Below are 20,430 nucleotides of genomic sequence, written 5' to 3'. Positions count from 1 at the left end.
CCTTAAAGTGTTACAGTAGAGGAATGAGTGAGGCAATCAGATCAATCCTATTTTTTAAGGGGAAGACTATTTGAACACCATTCCTATTTTACTTTTCTGGTTACTGGTAACTTACTCCCTGAATAATTATCAGCACTGTAATGCTGAATATTTGTAAGCCATGTCAAAGTCAGTCAATATTTCTTCAAATTACACAGGGGATAATTAAGTACTTCAAAGACTACTCGTGTTTGAACAGTGACAAAATAGGCTTTGGAATGAAAACATTTCTCCTGTCCACTCAACCATCACCTTATGGAGGTGCAGTGGGATGCACAATCTGATATGACCCAGAAAACTGGAAGTTGCATTTTGCCTCTGCAGTTGGACCAGGTTTTATCTTCGTGCAGTTGTTTGTGCTGTGGAATACCAGAAAGCCAGAGTTTCAAACCATTTGAGATAACAATCACGGAGTTCAAAAGCTTTGAAACAAATCCACCATGTGGATGTACAATAAGAAATTTATTAATTCCAAGTGTTTTCTTCTGTTTGCACAGCATTCCTCTCTAAATACATTAAGTAGTTAATTAGGCTTTTCTGAACAGGTGCATTTTCCAGCTTGCTATAAAACTATATCCAGTCTGCGCAGTTAAAAATCACCTATGTCCTAGAGTCTGACTCCAAAAAAGCATTATCAGTCAAAAAACAAGATTCAGCTCAAGCTCTCATCCTACACTTTATATTCCCTTAGGATTCTGTCTGCAAGACTCCTCAGCCCATTCATATTTTTTGCTTTGAAGAGCAGCACCCATTTCTTTTATAATAAGCCATCTGCTTGGTGTGTTAAAATCCATGCAACAATTTCCCAGCAGCACCAACACCTACTAATAGGGCATGGCATTCAGGCAGACACTGCCAGCCTGTCACAGCTTCTTATCTCCCATCGCTCTAATCTTCAGAGTGCTGTCTGGGATTATCTCCTGGAAATCAAATGCCCAGCAAGATGGCTTTTTAAACCATACATCACCAAACATGTGCCATGTGTCTGATTGAGTTCATTGCCGCTGTAAACATCTTTTATTATACAGATCAATGCGAATTTACAAGCTGTAGCAGTATAATATTGACATAACACAGTATTTCATACAATAACTTTTTATAGTCCTCATCACTCCAGACACGCTCTGGGTGAAATTCAGTACTGATGTAAGCAGATACCATAGTACCAAGGGCATCCGCAGACTGCAGTCAATTACACAAACTTAATGGGGCCCCTTTAGTTCAGGCATGGTTTTAAACGGCTTTAAGACATGAGCACTTTATTTTTAGCCACAAAAGATATCATTTCAGGGTGTCTTTATCTGTTTAGTAATCAAAGCTTGGAGGTACTTTTTCAAGTAACCTTGTCAAATTCCTATCTGTTGTCTGCCCTAAGAAAAAGGGAGTATCATAACTTAAGCAGTTTGGAAAGACATTTCTTTATGCTGAGCAGCCATCAACCAGTAAAAAATTTCCACTGCATGGGAGCTGTAAAACCAAATGAGTCGTATTGAAGGAAAGCGGGAATTTATATCTGTTGGTCAACTAAGTTGATGTGGTAATTCAGGAGATAGTTTTCATAAATATTCACAAACTGGGATAAGATCATACAATATTATCAAAGGCTATCTATGGTATTGCTGGCCTGCAGGCCCAAGTAGACGTGTGAGCAGCTTGTGCTTTTCAGTTGGACATGGGAAATAAACCATTACTTAAGCAGTATGGTCAGGAATCACTGGGAAGAAAAACAGAAATGGAGAAAAATTTCTGCACCAAAAAAGCTGTGGTATTTTGCATGTTGTTAGTGTGCCCTTCTATAGTATAAAAGTTCTCAGCCTCTTCAAACAATCAGCATCTTACCAAGCGTAACTGAAAGCTGTTTCATACAGGTTCATTGAAATTGTGTCCGAAGGGATCAGTTCATTAGTTTGGTGTATTGCAATGTGAGAACTACTTTGTGTGATATTGCATTTCTACCACCTTAACAACTTTTAGTAAAGATAATTGGTATCCATGTTGGTATCTAAGCTTTTTGACCTAGAGAGGTTCTAGGTCTTTTCTTTCAATTATGGACATCTCAAATTTTTTACTTATTTTCATTATTAAGGTCTCTTGATACACTGTTAATTTAATTTTGGGTTGTGAAGAAGAGAAATAAATCCTTTTACATACAGTATTATAATTTGTATGAAAAGGTTGTCCTAGGCAGGACAGTCTTTCATTCACTTGACAATCCTGCACAATCATTACTCTCAATGCTAGCAGGTAAATATTATGCAACTCCATTAAAATACAGATTCGATTTTTTTTCCCCCCAGCGCTATTGGTTCAATGTCATGTCAGCAATGAATTTATGTTGCAAGCCACACAGTAGATAAAGATCTGAAATACATACAAGGTTGAGAAAATCTGTTTTCAGCATTTAGCAAGTTTACTTCATGCTTTGCTTGGAACATGACCTTTGGAGTTTCTGGCAGAACAAAGTACACAGGTCCTCCCAGATCCCATTCATGTGCTCAACTGATTAGATGTCATAGGCTGTGTTACAAAAGTTAACATAGAGTATTAATTTATATCCTTGTCATGTTTCTTAATAGTTTAAAATCAAATAATTTTACTTTATAAGTACTATCTCCAGAATTTGTATTCTGCATAGTATTGATACAGCAGTATCTATATCTTTCTGAATTTGCAGGTCCAGATACAAGTTTTCACATGAACTAAACCCTAAAGAATCCTATCCCACAGAAACACATAGTTTTCTTATAAAAAGGGCTATTGAAGTTTTGATATTTAAATGTAATATAGCTGTAGACAGAACATTAATCTGAAGCTGGAATTTCATTAATATGCACCATTAAAACATTGAAACATGTTCGTTCTTCACTATTTGCACACAAAAAGTCCTCAAAAGTTAAGATTTTGGAAATCCTAGATGATACAAAAACTTCTTTCCATGGGTCTACCGTTGTATCTCAAAGCAGTTTCTAGCTGCATGAATAGATCAGTTCTGGGGTTGTTAAATACAAGCAAAATGCTTTCCCCAGCTGTAAAATTTTGCAAGGGTGACAAGCATCTTCTAATGACTATGACAGGACTACAGAATCCTTTTAAGTATTTACTGGTATGTTGTTTTTTTCCACCTACGTAATATAAATACTATTGTTCTCTTGCTAAAAAGAACTCTAGATGTGTCTGTAACCATGCAGTACATGGAAGAGGGGATAAAGCATTTCTGAACTCAAAGTCATTTCATTACTAGATTTGAAAGAAAGCAGCACAGTGAAGTGACAGCAGAATCAATGCTACCTTCTCCAGTGTAGTAAGATGGAGAAGTTTCATGAACAGTGAAAAATTTTTCTTAATGTCCATACCACAAGGTGTACTGTGCTGCATGATGCAATGCCATCTAAATTACACATACTGAATTCTGATTTGTCAGAGCTTATTTATGCACAGGGTCAGATGCTCAGGTGCCTCTGCACTGCAATTTGGTTTCCTCAAATGCCTCTTAGCCTGGCCAGGTGGGCACCCTGAATGCATCATGCACTGCCTCTCACACATTCAAATTAGGATGTTGCAGCAGAGGACATAGGGGTAATAAAAGCAGCAAAATATTTTTGGAGAAAAAAGTAGAAAGACACATACTGGGGGTCAAGGTCTAGCAATCTGCATTTATAGGAATAGTTAAGGTTAGAATCACAGTAACCTCTTTAGCAACATATGGTAAAACCCTACCAAGGCTGAATTTGTACTGCACAACAAGTAAAACAGAACAACTATCTGTTTACATGGTACTCACTGCATCTGGGCTGTGGGCAGTACTCTGAATTGTCTGTAAATTACATGACCTTAAAAAAGTTCAAATTTATACTACAGAAATACAACATGCTAGGAGGCAGCAAGAGTATGACTGCTCATTATGGGAGCACAAGCCAAGAGAGATCCCCCTACCACAGAACAAGAGCCTCAGCAACCCATCTCATATCATCTGGGCAAGGTAAGCAGAACAGACCTGAGACAGCAGCTGGAACCAATCAAGAGCCCATATCATAAGGCAATATTGTGGTGATGAGACAGGTACAAAGCCAAGCTAGGAAGCCACCCTAGAGATCCAGATAGTACACAACAGCTTTGTACCTAGGCTAGGTCTGTGCAAGGTATCAGTATTCCTCTAGCATAGCCTAAGTAGGAACTGAGGGCTCAGGGCAGAATAAATAGAGCTCTGAAGGGTGTGGGGGAGCCTCCAGGTGGGGCTGATCAGAGCCACTAAGGCTTATTAGTGTCCTCTATAGCCTGATACAATAATTTTCATAGCAAGGAGGATTTGGGGGTATCTTTCCTTTGAAGCTCTGCAATAGCACGTAAGATTTTCTATTTTATATTGCCTTTTATAATGTATTTTTGTATTGTGTGTCTTGTATGAATTTTATCTATGTTTGTGTAGATGGGTATGTGAAATTTAATTTGATCTGTTGAACAGAGGGAACCTCTATATGTATCAACACAATTTTGTTTGCTTAATCTTTTCAATTGAATCTTGTTTAGTATTTATAATAAAAATTTCTGGTTCTAGAAAGATAAGCAGCATAGGAGTCAACTCATAGGAGAGCTAAGGATGCCTAGGCATAGGTAATATTTTCTATAAGCTGAACAATGTTTACTTGGTTTTGTTCTATTACTTTTAGAAGCTTTGAATTTACCTGTATTGTAAAATGCTCAGTAAAAGGATTTATTAACAGAGGTTATACAGTAAACTGAGATGTATGAACTGAAGACTTGAGGAACAGTATGCCATGAAATGATTTTATTGTGTTTAATGTGGGTTTCCTGGGGGGGGGGGGAACAACTTGCATCATCATGAAAGATGCTTTATTCTTTTAAAATGAATGGGATTCAAACGTAGAAAAAACAATTTAATAACAGTCCTAATTCCTTTAAAGGACTATGTTTCTACTTAAAAAGGAAAGTTTTTTTTCAGCTGATAATTTGAATCAGGTAGTGGCAGACTGCGGGTTTGCTACTCTCCAAGTCCCATCCTACTTCTATATCAGACTAAATGTCTATCGCAATAAAGTACATGGAAGAGAAGTGTTGACTCAGGATAACTTTGTTTTATAAAAAGCACACCAAAATTAGCAGGACAATGGAAACTTGACAAGATTTTTACCATTCAAAGCTCTGACAGCTGTGGAAGATTTAAATTGTTTTGCTATTTTTTTCCTCACTTATATTTTCCTTTTATTCTGTCCTCATTTAAAGATTACATGAAACTTAAAACAATATGAACTTGGATTACTTGAACAAGAAACTCTTTAGTTTCCTTCTTCTCTCTCAGAAAAATGAAAGGAAGAGTGACGTTCCCAGCATTCAACCAAAAACTTATTTAATATTTCATTTGTGAGGTTCAGTTACCTTAATAACTTTATTCCTTAAGACTCTTCATTATCTAATCACAAAAACATAGGCTTTATACATGAGATAATGACACTGTCGTGGGTTTTCCATAAGCTAGTTTGGGGTCTACTTTTATACCAAGTACAAGGTAGAGAGCTACAACATTCACGAGAAGTAAATGGAGATTTCTTTCTTAATTACAGGCATAACATAGAGTTCAAAATTAACTTGTTCATGTATGACCAAGCTCACTTGTCTATCTCCTACAGATAATAATTATTTTGCAGACAACAATGAAAGGGGTACGTACACTGAAAGAATACTACACTTTAAATCCAGAACAGAAGTGTAATACTGTAGAGCAGTAATACTAATCATTTTCTGAAGTAACTCTTTGTAGTGAAGTAGTAGTAGTGAAGGCCAGGAGAGGACACAAACTAGATAAAACTTTAATCTCACTTCTAAAGTATCATCTGAAAAAAAAAAAATAAACAAAAACCTTGAGTTCCAAAATATCAGGGACACAATTGTCAGGCTGGTTTTATTTAACTTTACGGAACTGCGTGTAAGGTTGAAACAGCATACAAGGCTCTTGTCAGTAAGAGTAAGCTTTGAAATACCTACAGTCTAGCTAATACTTAACCCCTCTATTTAGTTGCCAATTAGATATAGCAATATTGGAAAGAGTAACACTTTAATTTTCCCAGAACTATTTTTAATCAGCTTTCTGACAGGCTCTTCACCTTTCTAAAGCCACTACCTCAAAAATAAAAACACGCTGTCAAATTAAAATGTTAAGCAGAGTTTTCATTTCTGTGTAGTTAGTTTTCTTTGTTATAATCTCATTTCATTATATATATATATAAGTATTAAATCAGTAAATATTTATCACAAGCAATGTAGAAAATGAGAGGAAAAGCTGTCAGAAAATATTTATTTTTGCTATATATCAGAAAATAAAACAAGTACAGACTAAAAGTATAAAATGTTCCAAGAGAAGTGTGCAATATATATTTTTACAGAGACTGTCTCGTCATACAGGTACAGATACAGAGTTTGGCTGTTCCAAAATGACCTATTTTTTTCCTCAAGGTCCCCAGCTTTTTTTTCTGATGTTTACAGGGGTTGTCCTAAGCAACCAGATAAACCAGAGACATTTAAAGGGGCCTATCCTGTTTGTGCTATAGTATCCAAATCACAGAAAGGCAATGAACTTCAGAGTGCCCTGCTTATGGAGAAATGCACAGCCTGATGTAGGAGCATATTTGAATTCCTTCAAAACTACTTTCTGTAGAAAAGCAACAAGACTGCTACAACCATACTTTACATAATCATGATGAAGTCTGGGTTTGGTTCAGACGGGAGAACATACTTCCGTGACTTTTTTCCCTGCCCATGGCGGAGGGGTTGGAACTGGATGATCTTTAAGGCCCTTTCCAACCTGAACCGTTCTATGAATACAATAGATAATATTAATGTAGCTTAAATTTCCTTATTTTATAGGAAAAATCCCATGAAATTGGAGGACTGATTTGTCCAAGAAGCAATAGTGATTCCATTGAGTGGTTATGACATTTTATATCAACTAGGATAGAAAATGGAGGCCCTATGCAAAGTTAGGACATAGTTTTGAATGTCCAAATGTACATTAAAACAGTTTGTTCAGACCAAAGGTCTGCAAATTATTTTATTTGGAACTGTTGGAAAGTGACTAGAAAGCTCTGTGCACAGAGCAGCCGCACAGCCAAGGACAAACCTGGACTGCTCATGCATTGCTGAGACCATAACAAAAGCACAGGTTCTTCTAGCCATAAGCAGCACTCTTTCTTCCCAAGCTGAACATGTTACCTCCCCTGCAATTTTGTGTCTTAAAAGACTGTAGTGTGTTTTCCTGTTGAATGAGACAAGTTCTAAAAGTTCTTCTCTGTAACGATTTTATCTGTTTTGTGTTCTCTGCTTTTTCTGCGTGTGTGTGCTGTAGTTCTTCTGGCTTCTTTATTCTCTCCCTTTACCATTTTCAAAATCTCTTCTGTTCTGCACTATTTTATTCCTTTACTGTGGTTACAATGTTCTCCTCTTTTGCAGCAGGGTTAAGATGCCCTTCGCAAGGGGTTCTGCTGCTTTCCCCGTGCTTCTTCCAGCCTTTCTCTCCTCCCCTCCCTAGAAATCCCAGCTGCCAGGGGACTGCCACTCTCTAACAGCACTGGAACTTCCAGAAGCCCTTGACATCATTTGTCTGTCTCAACCTGAGACTTATGCTTTTTCAAGCACTGTGCAACTGATAAGTATTGGCACTGATTGTATTTGTATGTAAAAGGATCATTATTTAAAACATTTAGCTCCCCATTCAAACAGGTAGCAGATTAGAAAAGAAATATCCCTCCCCTATCTTCCATTAAGAAAGTACTTTTAAATGAAGGACAAAGTAACCTGCATTTATCATACTTAGCATACCTAAGAAATTATAGGAATAAATTACTTACGTAGGAGAACCATTGCTAATGTCTTTTTTACCCAATCAGATTCTGTCCTATACTAACCTTGACGGAACAAATATGGCTAATTATGCTACTTTCTCTGCAATACACTGGTGGAATGTTATGGCAGCATGTAAGCAAAGTATTTTCTTTAAGATGCTTTATAAGAAGGAACAGCTGCAAAAATAGAATAACCAAGGTCCAGTACTACAGATAATATCCTGGTGCCACTGATGACAAAGCTTCTTTTGAGTATGAAGTAGGATTTTGTTTTAAACTTCCAGGAAAAATACTTTTATCTTCAACAAAGACTTTTATGGATTTTGCCTCTGTGTGTGTGTGCGCTCAAGGGATTAGAAATCTCAACTGTGGTTTGTCTTTTTAATAATGACCAGGTAGGGCCCCAACTCATTTAGACATGCACGCATATTTATGTTCAAATCTGTTAGTGAAAATGAGATCTAACGTCCCCATTATTTGGACAAAGCAGGGGATGCTAATCATCATCCAAGTGTGATGCTGAATTTCAGTAGCTTTCAACTATTAAAAAATAATTACATTGTAAGTAAATTTGCAGTACAACAGAGGGGGAAAAAAGTAAGTAAACTGAATGGAATGGGAAAGGAGAGGAAGGGAGACAAAAAGGGATAAAAAAGGAGTAAAGGCAGAGTGTGAGAAGACGTATTAGTGTATTTAAAGGCTCCTTTAAAAGCTCTTGAAGTCTCTAGCATTAGGAAAAGGACACTTCTTAGATCTCTGAGGAAAGATCCAGAGGATATTCAAAGGTATCTGTTTTAAGTGATCCACACAAAATTGCATCACCCCAAGTTAAAATATTGCATCTGGCCATAACATAAGTAAGTGTCAATGTTATCCCTAACAGTGTCAGGTATCTGTATGGCTATATGTTCTCTATTAGACTTGATTAATTGTCTTTGCCAGAAATTATTTAAAAGTAGTTCAAGTATTTCTTTGGTTTCCAGTGCTGCAAGTTAATTTCTATATGTAGACATTTGATTCATATATTCCTTGGGAATAGATCTGCCCTTTGTGCAAAATAGAATGGATGGAGATCTTTCATGCAAATGTGACAATTAAAATGGTAATACCTAATACTAATTTAGAAAACAAACAAACAAAAAAAACTTGTCTTTCACATTCCTGTGAAAAACCTGTATTTCATGTTTATAATCTTTTAACATGGATTTTAAAAAAGTTTCACTGGGAGCAGCATATTTATGTCAACTATTATTAGAAAATGAGTTCGTTTCAGGTGTTAAATCGAGTTTTAAAAAAATCTGTAAATCTGTCTTGGATTAAATGCAAGTAGAAGTCAAAGATCTCTGAGATAAAAAGAACATGCTTGAAAATATTCTCTTGCTGGATTGGTCATGCAACTATCGAAAGTACAGAACATCTGATATCAAACCACATTCTGCCAGTGACATCTTAGATTCTAGAGTTGAGAGGGAAAAGCTTTTCCCTCTCTATTTGTATTACAACCACTTGGAATAACCTCTTGATGTTGCTGAGGATTAATACATTCTTCTTGTCTAGCACCATAGATACTTGTCTGACAAAGCTAGGAGGAGAAATACAAACCAAAAATAGATCTTCAAAAATTTCTAAGTTTGTTTCTTGGCTGTTTTTTTTTTTTGTTGGCTTTTTTTTTAGATGGAAAGTGGCTTTTACTGTTTGTTTATTGCATGAGTCTTTTCAATTGATTCATGCCTATAAATGCAATACTATAATTTTCTTTATAATTTTTCATAATGAAAGGTTACTGGTGTAAATGTTCCCTTACAGTTTGTTTTCTGTCTTGTAAGTGTGAGGAAAAGGCACATGATGCACATGATTAAAAAATGTCTGTAATCATCTGAACCTAGAATGACTCCTCATTTATGGCACTGGCAGTAATAAGAAATGAAAGACACTGAAGAAATCAGAGCATTTAAAGTCTCAGATTCTGGAAATAACAGAAACTACTGGAAAAGAATAGAAGAACACTCCAATGTACATCTGGAAGCACTAGGTGTTATTTAAAAGCAAGTCAACCAGAAGGTTTTCCTTCTGAAAATAGCAAGTGTTGGTGCATTTGGCATACTTAGCAGTTTTCAGCAATCCAGGCAAAACAGGATAGTTTGAAAGCTGTTACAAAAAACGAGGAGTATTATATTCTAAAAAAAAAAAATTTAAATAATAATTTAAAAAAATATGAAAGTTACATATTTTGAACCTGAAGGTTTGAAAGTATTTTGTAGTTTATACAGGTGGGGTGACAAATTTTAGCTCAGTATATTTTTGCCTGTTACAAGGTATTATGATAAAGCATGGCATTAGTCTGTCTTAGGGTAAGGACTACTGAAGATTTTTATATTTAAGAAAACCTTCCAATTCTATAAAGCTAATTAGCCCCTGGTTTGCAATAAAATGGAGAGGGAATAGTACAGTAATAGATTGCTGGGAGAAGTAGACCCCAGATGAGGCAATTTAGAATATGCCAAGGAAATGGTACTTGAATAGAGCATTGGACTGCATAGTGTTCTGACACCTTAGATGTGACCAAGGGCTCAAAATATTGTAAGACAAAAAAGTTAGATTTTTAAAAGTATGCAGAGCTTGAAATCATAAACAAGGAATAACAACACAAATTAAGCAAATAGGAGAAGCTGAAAGCTAAGCAAAAGCTTGTATTAATTTGACAGACTCTTCAAGCACCAGGATTGTGAACCATGAGCAAACTGTATGTTGTTAACACCTCTGGCTGAGATGACCGTTCTCATATGAACAAAGGACCTTTGCAGAAGATGGTGTGTGCAAAAGAAAAAACAGTATGATGTAACCACGAGAGCAAATAGTAGTTGTGCACGTCTAATTGAATGTAATACATATCCCATTATTTCTAGGACCTGTGTTATAACCCTCTGAGAAAATCAATTGCTTGGAGAAAGATAAACAGGTAAAATTCAGGGTTTGTGTTTCCCCAGAAAATGTATTGTTTCTGTTCAAAAACATGCTTCTAGGTAAAAATAATAAACCAGGAGAGCCATCCTAGACTGGTTTTCTATTTTGAGAGAGCACTATTAAATATATTACAGCTGAAGAGCTCATTCTGCATTTAAAAAGCTTCATAGCTAGACTTCTTTACCCAGTAATGATATATGAATGGGGGACACAAGTTATAGGACAGGCACTTGAGTAGAATACAGTGAAGGTTGGATTTAGGTATGTCAATACTAATTGTTGTTATTCCTAATTTATTGGGTTGTTTGAAATGATGTTATAATACTAAAGCTGTGAAAAGATTTGCGGAGTATGTACAAAAGAAGCCGGTAGTTACTTACAAAAATCTCATGGAGAAACAGTAACAAACCCACACAACTAGAGAGCTGGTAACAGTAGCATCTGAGAAGAACTGGCATGTGAATAGCTACAAAAATATAAATAAAGCTGACTGATCCCATCTCTATTTAAAGTGATTGGGATCCTGGAAGCTGTTGTCAGCAAGGAGTGAATACGATCCAGTAAGAATATATGATGCAAATCAACACAAACAGTAGTGACACTTTGAAGTCAGACTAACATTTGTTGAGCAGCAGCAAAGTTGGTGGCTTTGTATCTTATAAATCACATTTCTGGAAAAACAAAGCAAACAAACATAAGCACTTTTTAAATACCAAAAGAGAGGAAAGAAATGACAGACTCATGTTTTGCTTGGGAAAAAAAAAAAAAATCACTTGGTTGGAAGCAAAGAAAAAAAGTTTAAAAGATCAAATTTTGGGACCTAGCACTTAATGAAAATGTGAATTTTCTGCCTCCAGCAGAAGTATCACCGATATTTCAAGCAGATCTGTGAATATAAACCATGATATGAATATCTCTGAGGTCAGCTAAACATTAATGATATGGATAATACTTTGTTTATAAGCATAAGGAATTCTGCGTGATATTCAAATTGTTTAAGAATTGTTATTAAACTCATTGGGAAAGGTATACGTGATGCTAGGAATTGTTTAGTATTTTGAAAGAGACATAATTTTTCTAGTCTTAGAAGTTCTGCAGATACATATGCTCTGTCAAGCAGAAGCATTTGAAACTGTACCATGAAATAAAGAGGATCCCTGTAGAGCACCTTGGCTCCAGAATAATCACTGAACACTGGACAACAGAAGAACTTATTTTGGGCTTTCTACTTATCAGGATCATTTCAGTAAAGTATACTTTGAATATATTTTGCTTTCCATTCTATTAATGCCACAGTCTACACTGACTCTATTCAAATTTCTACTTGGCTATGTAAGCAGTGAAGGTGAAAGCACATCCTAAAAGCCATGCTTATGTATTTTTTTGTTAATTAGGTGCCACTGTTTGTGAGATGAATACAAAGAATTATTTAAGTCCACTTCTGTAATGCTAAGTAAAAGAAGTTCTCTCTTAGAAGACTCTTCTTACATCATGTAACTATGATCAGACGTCAATGTCTTTGATATACAATGCACACAGATATCTGCACTGGAGTTTTGACCAGAATATTTTCCTTCTAACTCATTCTAGCAGTTGAAAGAAATCAAGTGGTGATAACAAGCTCAAAAATTGGTGTTTTTTGTCATAAGTCTTCATACCAAGAGATGACACAGCATGACATCACTGTGCAATGACAGGGGACATCAAGAAGAAAAGGAAAAGCAGGTAAGAGATGTCTTCTAAAAAAAAAAGTTGTCTCTCAATAAACACTGTTTTCTTGTGCTCTAGTATTTAGTAATACTGTTGTTTTTTTTTTTGACATCCACTCCAATTGGGCATGATTCTAATGTATTTTCCCTTCTGTTATCTAAATAAAATTATAAGAATACCTCTTAGAAAGTGAAAAATAAGCTTTTAAACTAGAATGAGGGATTCTCTGCATGGTGATACTGTGAAATAATCTAAACTATTTTTTTCAGATGCAGTAGTCAAGCCTCATAAACTCTTTGTGTGAACTCTTTTAGTTAGGATTAAAGTGACCTTCATTTAAGGTAGCCTATTTCACTTCCAAAGTAAGTTAAACTAAATTGAATTAAGGTCATTTTTAATTCTGAATAAAAATACGTACAGAGGCATTCAATATAGCTTAATGTACTTTAAATTAACAAGTGTAATTAACTTGGAGATCTCTGTAGAAAAGGCCTAAAAAGAGAAATCTAAAAACACTACTATTTTTGTTTTAATCTTTTTATTCTGCAAAAGGTAAGTGATCCAGAGTATCAATACTCAATACACAGTAAGAACAAACATTAGTATAATATTGATCACATCTAAATTACAGTAAGCATGCAAATAATGAAGATTCAAGTGCACTGAAAATGTTTTAATATACAGTTTATTAAACAGCTACACGTTTTGAATAGAAATACTCATTGTGTAGTCAAAGTTATTCAAACTTTGTGACTAGACTGGAACTATGTTAGACAACTATACCATTCATTTTACTTAAGTTTCACTCTTTCTATAGTTCATGTACTGCAAACCAAATATGTTGCTGATCTACTTAAAGTGCAAGAACAAGACATGCAATTAATTTCTTCAGTGTTCTTCTCTGCTCTTATATTGTGTACACAAACAACCGTTCAGAGTGAAGCAAATCAAGATATTTTTTTACTATCTTGCTTTTCTTGGCTAGGCAATCTATCATGGATTCAAAATGTTTGGACACCTGTGTACAAAAGTTAAGGTCTTCTCTTGATGTGGATAAGGAAAATTTTTAAAATGAGCTGACGGCAGCAGGATACACAAAAGGAACATAAAGTTAGTTACGGAAGTCAGTCAGTAAGAATTTTCCTTAACAGTTATTAGTGATTCAGAATGAATTACAAATTTGCAGGCAGTGTCTTCTACAAACATGGAAGAATCTGCAGAACAGTAATAAGCAACTGAAAGAAGTGTTGTTTGACTGATAGTGAGAGACTATGCCTCTTCTCCCAAATGATCATATGAGATAAAGGGCAAAAACTGAGCAGCTGGACTTACCCATTAAGGAGGTCTGTAATTTATCTCTGCAAAAAAAACATGTCTAATCAGTAGGACACTGATCACAAGACAGCACCTAGTACCTCCAATGAATGAATATATATCTACTATCCATAGTAAAACTGACAAATATTATCTTGTCAAGAGGCAATACTGAAGGAAGGCAGAAGCACAGCTCAAACTTTCCTTTTTTAATCTATATTTAAAACACCAGGGAAAAGAAAATAAATCACCACCTTCCAACCTTATGACTCTTGAGAGGTTTGTGGTGAAACAGGTATAGCTGAAAGCAGTAAGAAAACATAGAAGCAAAGTGTTTATATATTGTTTATATGTTTTAAATACTTTCTCTGACCAGTGCCTATCCTGGGAAATGTCTAGCACCAAGAAGGGAAGGATGGAAGTGGCAAAGTGTTGACTGCAAGTGTAAAATTCCTTTGGAGCATCTTCCTTTAAGTGTACCTAGTCACACTGAAGGAACCTCAAGTTATTCTTAATTAAAAAGCCTCCCACTTTGAACTAAAATGTCTTACAAAATTGCAACAGTCACAGGTGGGCAGTATGCTTTCCTGAGGCTCTAGATTCCTCCTGGACTCACAGTCAGAGTGCATCAATGAGCATTTTTCAGGGCAATTGATAGAGCAAGTTGTTGTACCAAGTTGCTCTAGTTTCATTTGGATTCAGGAGCTGGTAATTTCAGATACTGTAGAAACACAGCGTTAAGACCTTTCTTTTGCTCTTCTCTGTGAGGACGGGTCTCAGTAGCAATGAGCTGGGCATCAATGGATTTGGTCTTACCTGCACAATGATGTACTGTATCACTCTGTACAGCTACTGCATGGAGCAGGGGAAATTGCTGTACTTGAGCTTTCATCCTTTCCCCTAGCATATCTACATGACATAGCTGATATTTTCTTGGCACATCTGAAATTATGCTGCAGCAATGAATATTCCTGTTTCTGGGTCAGGAGCTGTAAAATTTGGAAAATAGCTTCTATATTCACCAAGAGATACACATGCTTCTTGACACTTCAACAACCTGCTAGAAAAACATCCCACACTGGGCTAGCTGGCAGCAGGAAACGTGCCAGTAGTCTGGAACAACCTGAAAGGAAAACAAAGAGTTAAATACCAAATATATCAGTCTGTTTAGGAGTAGAGAAGGAAGCTGGCAGTGGTATTCAGAGATGCCGGAATGTGGGATTTAGGGAAAAGTAAAGACGGGTGTTCAAACTGGGCAATTTACAAGCACTGCTGCAATCCTAAAGCCACATCAAGAGAATACCAACTAAGGCAGGTGCGTATCCATTACCTGAGCAGAGCCTATATGCTCAGAGTAAGAATTATCAGTATGAATGTACAAAGCTATCAGACTCTATATGCCAATCCCCTGCAATGCAGGCCCACCTTACATGCAAGGGAAGAAAGTTAAGTTGTGTAATGCTTTAAATGTAGTGATTTGTTTCAAATCCGTATTGAAATCAACTATTGTATTTGCTGCAGAAATGCTGCTATCTCATCTAGAAATTGGTGTGATTACTGAGTGAAATGAAATGTGGCTCCAGAAGTAATTACTGTATGAAAAAGTGATTTCCATTAAAAGCACATGTGAGAGCCTCCAATCTACCAGAAATTTATCTTCCCTGTCCTGAAATGACCCTCTCATTTTTAGTCCTGAGTCTACATAGAGTTGAATTTACAAGTTTCATTAGGGAACTATACATCTTCTACAGAGCTTTAGGCTTTATCAGAGAAAAAGATTGGTCTTGCTAGGATATTCCTAATCAATAGTACCCAACGAATATGTAGAAAAATGGATTAAAACCCACTGTGAGTCACTGAAACTACATCATTAAATGTGTATAGTTCTAAAACTGCTGGGCTGAACTTCTTGCAGCATAGCTATTCTTTTTTTAAATCTTACACAAATCAGCAAAACAAATGAAATCTAAAATTTTTAGATTGTGCCATTACTGAGTTATTCTAACATATGAACAGAGCATTTTTCATATTTGCATGATTTGATTGTTTAACCAATTGTGTTGAAAGAAACTTAAAGAAGAGATTGCTGTTGTGTGAGCAGTGACATGAGGCACTTTGGCATCAAAGGATTTTATATAAGGAAGTTAAGTAAGGCAGAGAGAGAATTAGGGCTAAGGGCTAGAATTAGAGTCAATGCTTTGAATGCTAACTATATATACACATAAAATATAGTATAACAAAACATTGATAAGTTGTGCAACTAATTCATTAATATTAACCTATTAAGATAGCATCAGTTGTGTATGCAGAGTGAATGAGAATGTCCAGCTCTGAGTCTGTATATCTTCATTTAGACACATAATACTGAGATCATGGAAGTGGTTCATTTAATGTTTCACAGCACTGTTGACGTGTTATATGTTATGTTTTTGATTATGAGAGTGCTTGGGTGTAAACATTCATGCAAATGTATCAGTGCTGCATGTGTATTCCAGGCATGTGCTTATTTGAGAACTAGCATAATGCATTGCTGCACATATATATGCATGCTGTGTGTGCGTATACAGGATTTTGCAGAAAGATGTGCTCTGACCAGCCAATCCTTGTCCAGCAAATCCCAGAGGGTAGTAATGGCTATTGGACCTTGGTGGATCCTCACATATGGAGCCTGTGCAGCATAGTTTGCTAGTGAAGGGATGAGCTCTAATGCCAAGAATATGTTAAAGATACTGCAGCATATCTCATTTGTTAGCAGTGCTGCTGCTGTCTTCTCAAGGATATCAAAATGCCTGTCAGCACCTGGATGAAAATCAGCTGACTCAGATTCAATCTGGCTGAGATGAAAATGATGATGGATGGAGTGGGGAAAAGGTTTAAAACCGGGGTAACATCTTTATCTGTGACAATATCATCAGACGCTTATCTATTGAAATGTAACAGTGCCTCAGGTTTTGTTTTGTTTTGGATTCTTTGTCATTGTCTGAGCATCGTGATGGTCGATTGCAAAAGTACCCTTTTCTTTTCCCGAGCTTAACTTCTTGTTGTGCAGATTTGGCCATTGCAATCTACTTGTTCTTCCCTGCGACAATGAACTAACAGGAACTCCCTGAACCTCTAGGTGAGTGCCTAGAGAATTAAGACACTCCAGCTGTGGCAAAATGTGACAGTCCTCTTCAACAGTAGCAGTATTGCTGCTCCCAACGGTTTGCAGGTTATTTCCTCACTGTGTTTGTCTTGTTTCTGTTCTTCAAACCAATAAAGACCTGGCTTCTTCAGAGGCTGCTTTTTTAATCATAAAAACACAGATACTCAGGTGAAGCAAGCCACATCACACAGATCAGGATAATGAAAGTGAAAAGGTAGGAGAAAATCCCTTAACTGAATGGTTCATTGGTGGGTCTTCAATGTACAAAACATCAGGATAATTCAGGTAAGTGTTCCCAGAACCCTGCAACCAGGTAGTCTGGGCAGCTTGTACCCCTGTCAAGGCAGAGCTCCATGCTGGTTAGATCCGTCTGGTATTTATGTAGTGTACACCACTGTACAGACTCAGGGGACCTGAAATTTTCCAGTGGTACCTGGTTTGATTGCACACTGGTGTGTGCATGTAAAGCACTGTCCTACAAAGGGTAAGGTCATTCAGTGTTAGGCTGAGACAGGGGGTGCTGGGCAGGCAGGTGGCCCAGGGTGTCAAGTGGGAATTTTAATAGAAAGATGGTAGCCGGGACTGCTGCTGCCAGCGCGGGGGGGCAGCCTGTAGCCCTGGGCAAGGAATGCTGCCAGAAGGTGCTGGGTATTGCCTAAATCGTCCTGGCAGAATATATACTGCTTGTGAGCCACAGGACTACCACGTCTGCTCTCCACTCTCACCACTGCAAGGCACAACAAGCTAGAGCCTTCTTTCTGATAAGCGTTTCCTTCCACAGCGAAATCACTCAAATACATATATTTAGAGAGCTATCATCGACTCGAAAGTCACAATACCATTTGAAAAAGCGTAGCCGGAGCTATTTATGCCACGAGCGGCGGCAAAAGGGAGAAGCCAAAAAAAAAAAAACCACCACAACTCCTCCCTGGCAGCCCGCTCCCTTTCGCAACGCTGTCGGTGGTGCGACGCCGAGCCCCGTAACCGCACCGGGGGCGGCCGCCGGGTCACCTTGGGCGAGGCGGGGCCGGGGGCAGGCGGCGGCCTGCGGTGCCCGGGGCCGCTCCCTCGGCCCCCTCAGGCCCCCGGGCGGGGGGGGGGCAGCGCCGGTCCCGGTGCTGCCGGCGCCGTGTCCCCGCGTGCCGCGCGCCCCCGGCCGCCCGCCGCGCGGCGCAGCAGGGCGGAGGCGCCGCCCCGGTCGTCATTTCCGCCGGGTGTCGGCGTGGGGGAGGGGGGCAGAGCGCTCGTCTCCTCCTCCGCGGCGGCCGGAGCCACAGGGAGTCAGCGCGGGGCCGGGGCCGCCGGGAGCCAGCCGCAGGCCGCGCCGCCACACGAGCCCCGGGCCCGCCCGCCCGCCCGCCGCCTCGCCGCCGCCCGCCCGGCATCCGTCCCGCTTCCCCCCTCCCCTTCCCTCCCTCTCCCTCCTCCGCCGTCGCCGCCCCGGCTCGGCCATGGGGAACGCAGCCACCGCCAAGAAGGGCAACGAGATCGAGAGCGGTGAGTGAGGGGGGGCCGCCGCCGCCGCCGCCCGGCCCCGCCGCCCGCCGCCCCGAGGAGGGGCCGGGCTCGGCCCGCCCGCCCCGCGCCGCCCGCAGGCCCCGCGGCCTAGCGGCGGAGGCGCCCAGCGAGCCCCCGGCCCGGCCCCCGCCCCGCCCCGGGAGCCGAGCGCGCCGGGGCCGTGCCGTGCCGTGCCGTGCCGTGCTGCCCGGCTGTCCCGCAGCAGGTGGCTGGCACCGGCGGGGGAGCCGCGGGCAGGTGGCACCCCGCCGCCGGGAGGCAGCGCCGCGGCCCTGCTCATCCGCCGGGGGGGTCGGCCTGGGGCTGCGGCCGTGCCCTGCGTGCTCCGCTCCTCTCCGCTCCGCTCCTCTCCTCTCCCCGCCGCCTGTCCGTGGCCCTCTCCTCTCCCGAGCCGCGGTAAAATGGCAGACAAAGGCACGGGTGGGCACTCGCCGCCGTCAGTGGGCTTCTCGCTCGGTTCCCCTCGCCGTCCTGGCACGGTCTCTAAATGGTGCAGAGGCGATCCGGTCGGTGGGGGAAAGACCGGCAGGCGTTATTTGCAGAAAGTTAACTTCCTGGCTCGCTTTCCAGTTGAAAACTTTGGGTCTGTTTGTTATGGATAGGAGAAGAGGCAAGGCGCAGAGAGCAGCCCGTTGTGCAAGCGCAGCGCTCTCCACAACAATACCCTTTGTTATGGGAAATGCCACGGGCAGTCTGAGCACGGACAGAAGCTTAAACCTCCCAGTTACTTCTCGGTGTCTTTCTGCACTCTGTTTACTCTTTATACCCACTACCCGGGGCTAGGGTAGGAGCGGGTAACCTGCCGTGCACGGGGCAGCAGCTGCCCACGCAGCGCGCCTTGCACCCACACCGTGCATCCCAATGCGGGACGAGGGACTCGGCTTGACCAGTCCAGCCCTGCTGTGCGGCTTCTCCTTTTGGTTCTCACGTGCCGTCTGGTTATTACGGATTTCACAACCCACACGTTTTATGCGTGTTTGACCATTGGTGTTTGTATTGTTTGGCTGAGGACAGTTATTTTTCACAGGAAGCGTTTTAGCCTATGAAAATGGGGGTGGGTTGGATTGCTCAAAGTACTTCGGATGACAAAACGCAGTATTTTGCACCGAGCAGTGGCTGTATTGATATTTCTCCCTGCAGTTAAATAACACTACACCACAGAGAGTGTTTATTTCCTTTTTAATTATTTTTCCCATATTACCAAATACAGTGATTTTAAGTTGCAGAAATAGTTTGGCTCAGAACTCCTCTCTCTCCCTTTGTTGAAGAGTTCACGTTTGAAAATGAAATGCTGCTAGAGACATCAAGCTCAGATGTTCAATTACTCAGTATATTTAGCAGCCAGGGGCTCTGTAATGATACAACTTCTGTAACAGAGAGAAGAAATTGATCGTCATTGACATACTGCTGGGAAAGATGAGGATTCATTTACTATGAGGATCAATAGTAGATAAATACTATACACATAATAAATTATCAGAAGCAATGTTTAGTTTACTGGCAGTGGAAGCTGATGTGTAATCTGTTCATGCAATGTGTTGTACCTGAAAATTAGAGAAACATGAAGCGTGATAAAGCTTTAATGTTTCTAATACATATTCACACTGCCAAGACAGTTTTCCTGCTGCTTTTTCGTGGTATGTGTCCTTAACAGCGTATATCCCAAATTTCAGGGCACTTAGAATGAAGTAGTTTGAAGTAGTGAGGGAAAAATACCCAGGTATGCCTAGTGAAAGTGATGTTATGCCCTTGATTCATGCCTGGAGCTTATGGCATTGTGTGGATCAAGGGCATGCTAAGGTCCCCGAGAGAACAATGAAGGGTAACTCGGCTTCCTCTGATAACTACGCTTACTAGTTCATCAAGTGTAATTTGAGAGCCCTTCCC

The 20,430-nt window shown here is 39.6% G+C and overlaps 1 protein-coding gene across 2 annotated transcripts in view; it reads left to right on the top strand.

Annotated features, from left to right (window-relative positions):
* The first annotated feature begins 18,304 nt into the window (after positions 1 to 18,304).
* The window catches only part of PRKACB (protein kinase cAMP-activated catalytic subunit beta), a 68,719-nt gene continuing 66,593 nt past the window's right edge, over positions 18,305 to 20,430 (top strand). The window contains exon 1 of one of the 2 annotated variants that reach the window (XM_035538119.2): positions 18,305 to 18,522. In XM_035538119.2, coding sequence (XP_035394012.1) covers positions 18,477 to 18,522 — 46 coding nt within the window. In that variant the 5' untranslated portion in view covers positions 18,305 to 18,476. Of the gene's footprint in view, positions 18,523 to 18,709; positions 18,964 to 20,430 lie in introns of those variants that run through there. The other variant, XM_035538120.2, reaches the window with a different exon arrangement.

Source organism: Cygnus atratus, chromosome 8, assembly GCF_013377495.2.
Source record: "Cygnus atratus isolate AKBS03 ecotype Queensland, Australia chromosome 8, CAtr_DNAZoo_HiC_assembly, whole genome shotgun sequence".
Lineage (NCBI taxonomy): Eukaryota > Metazoa > Chordata > Aves > Anseriformes > Anatidae > Cygnus > Cygnus atratus.
The sequence above is the reverse complement of the archived record's forward strand: the minus strand, read 5'-3'. Positions and strand labels throughout refer to the sequence as shown.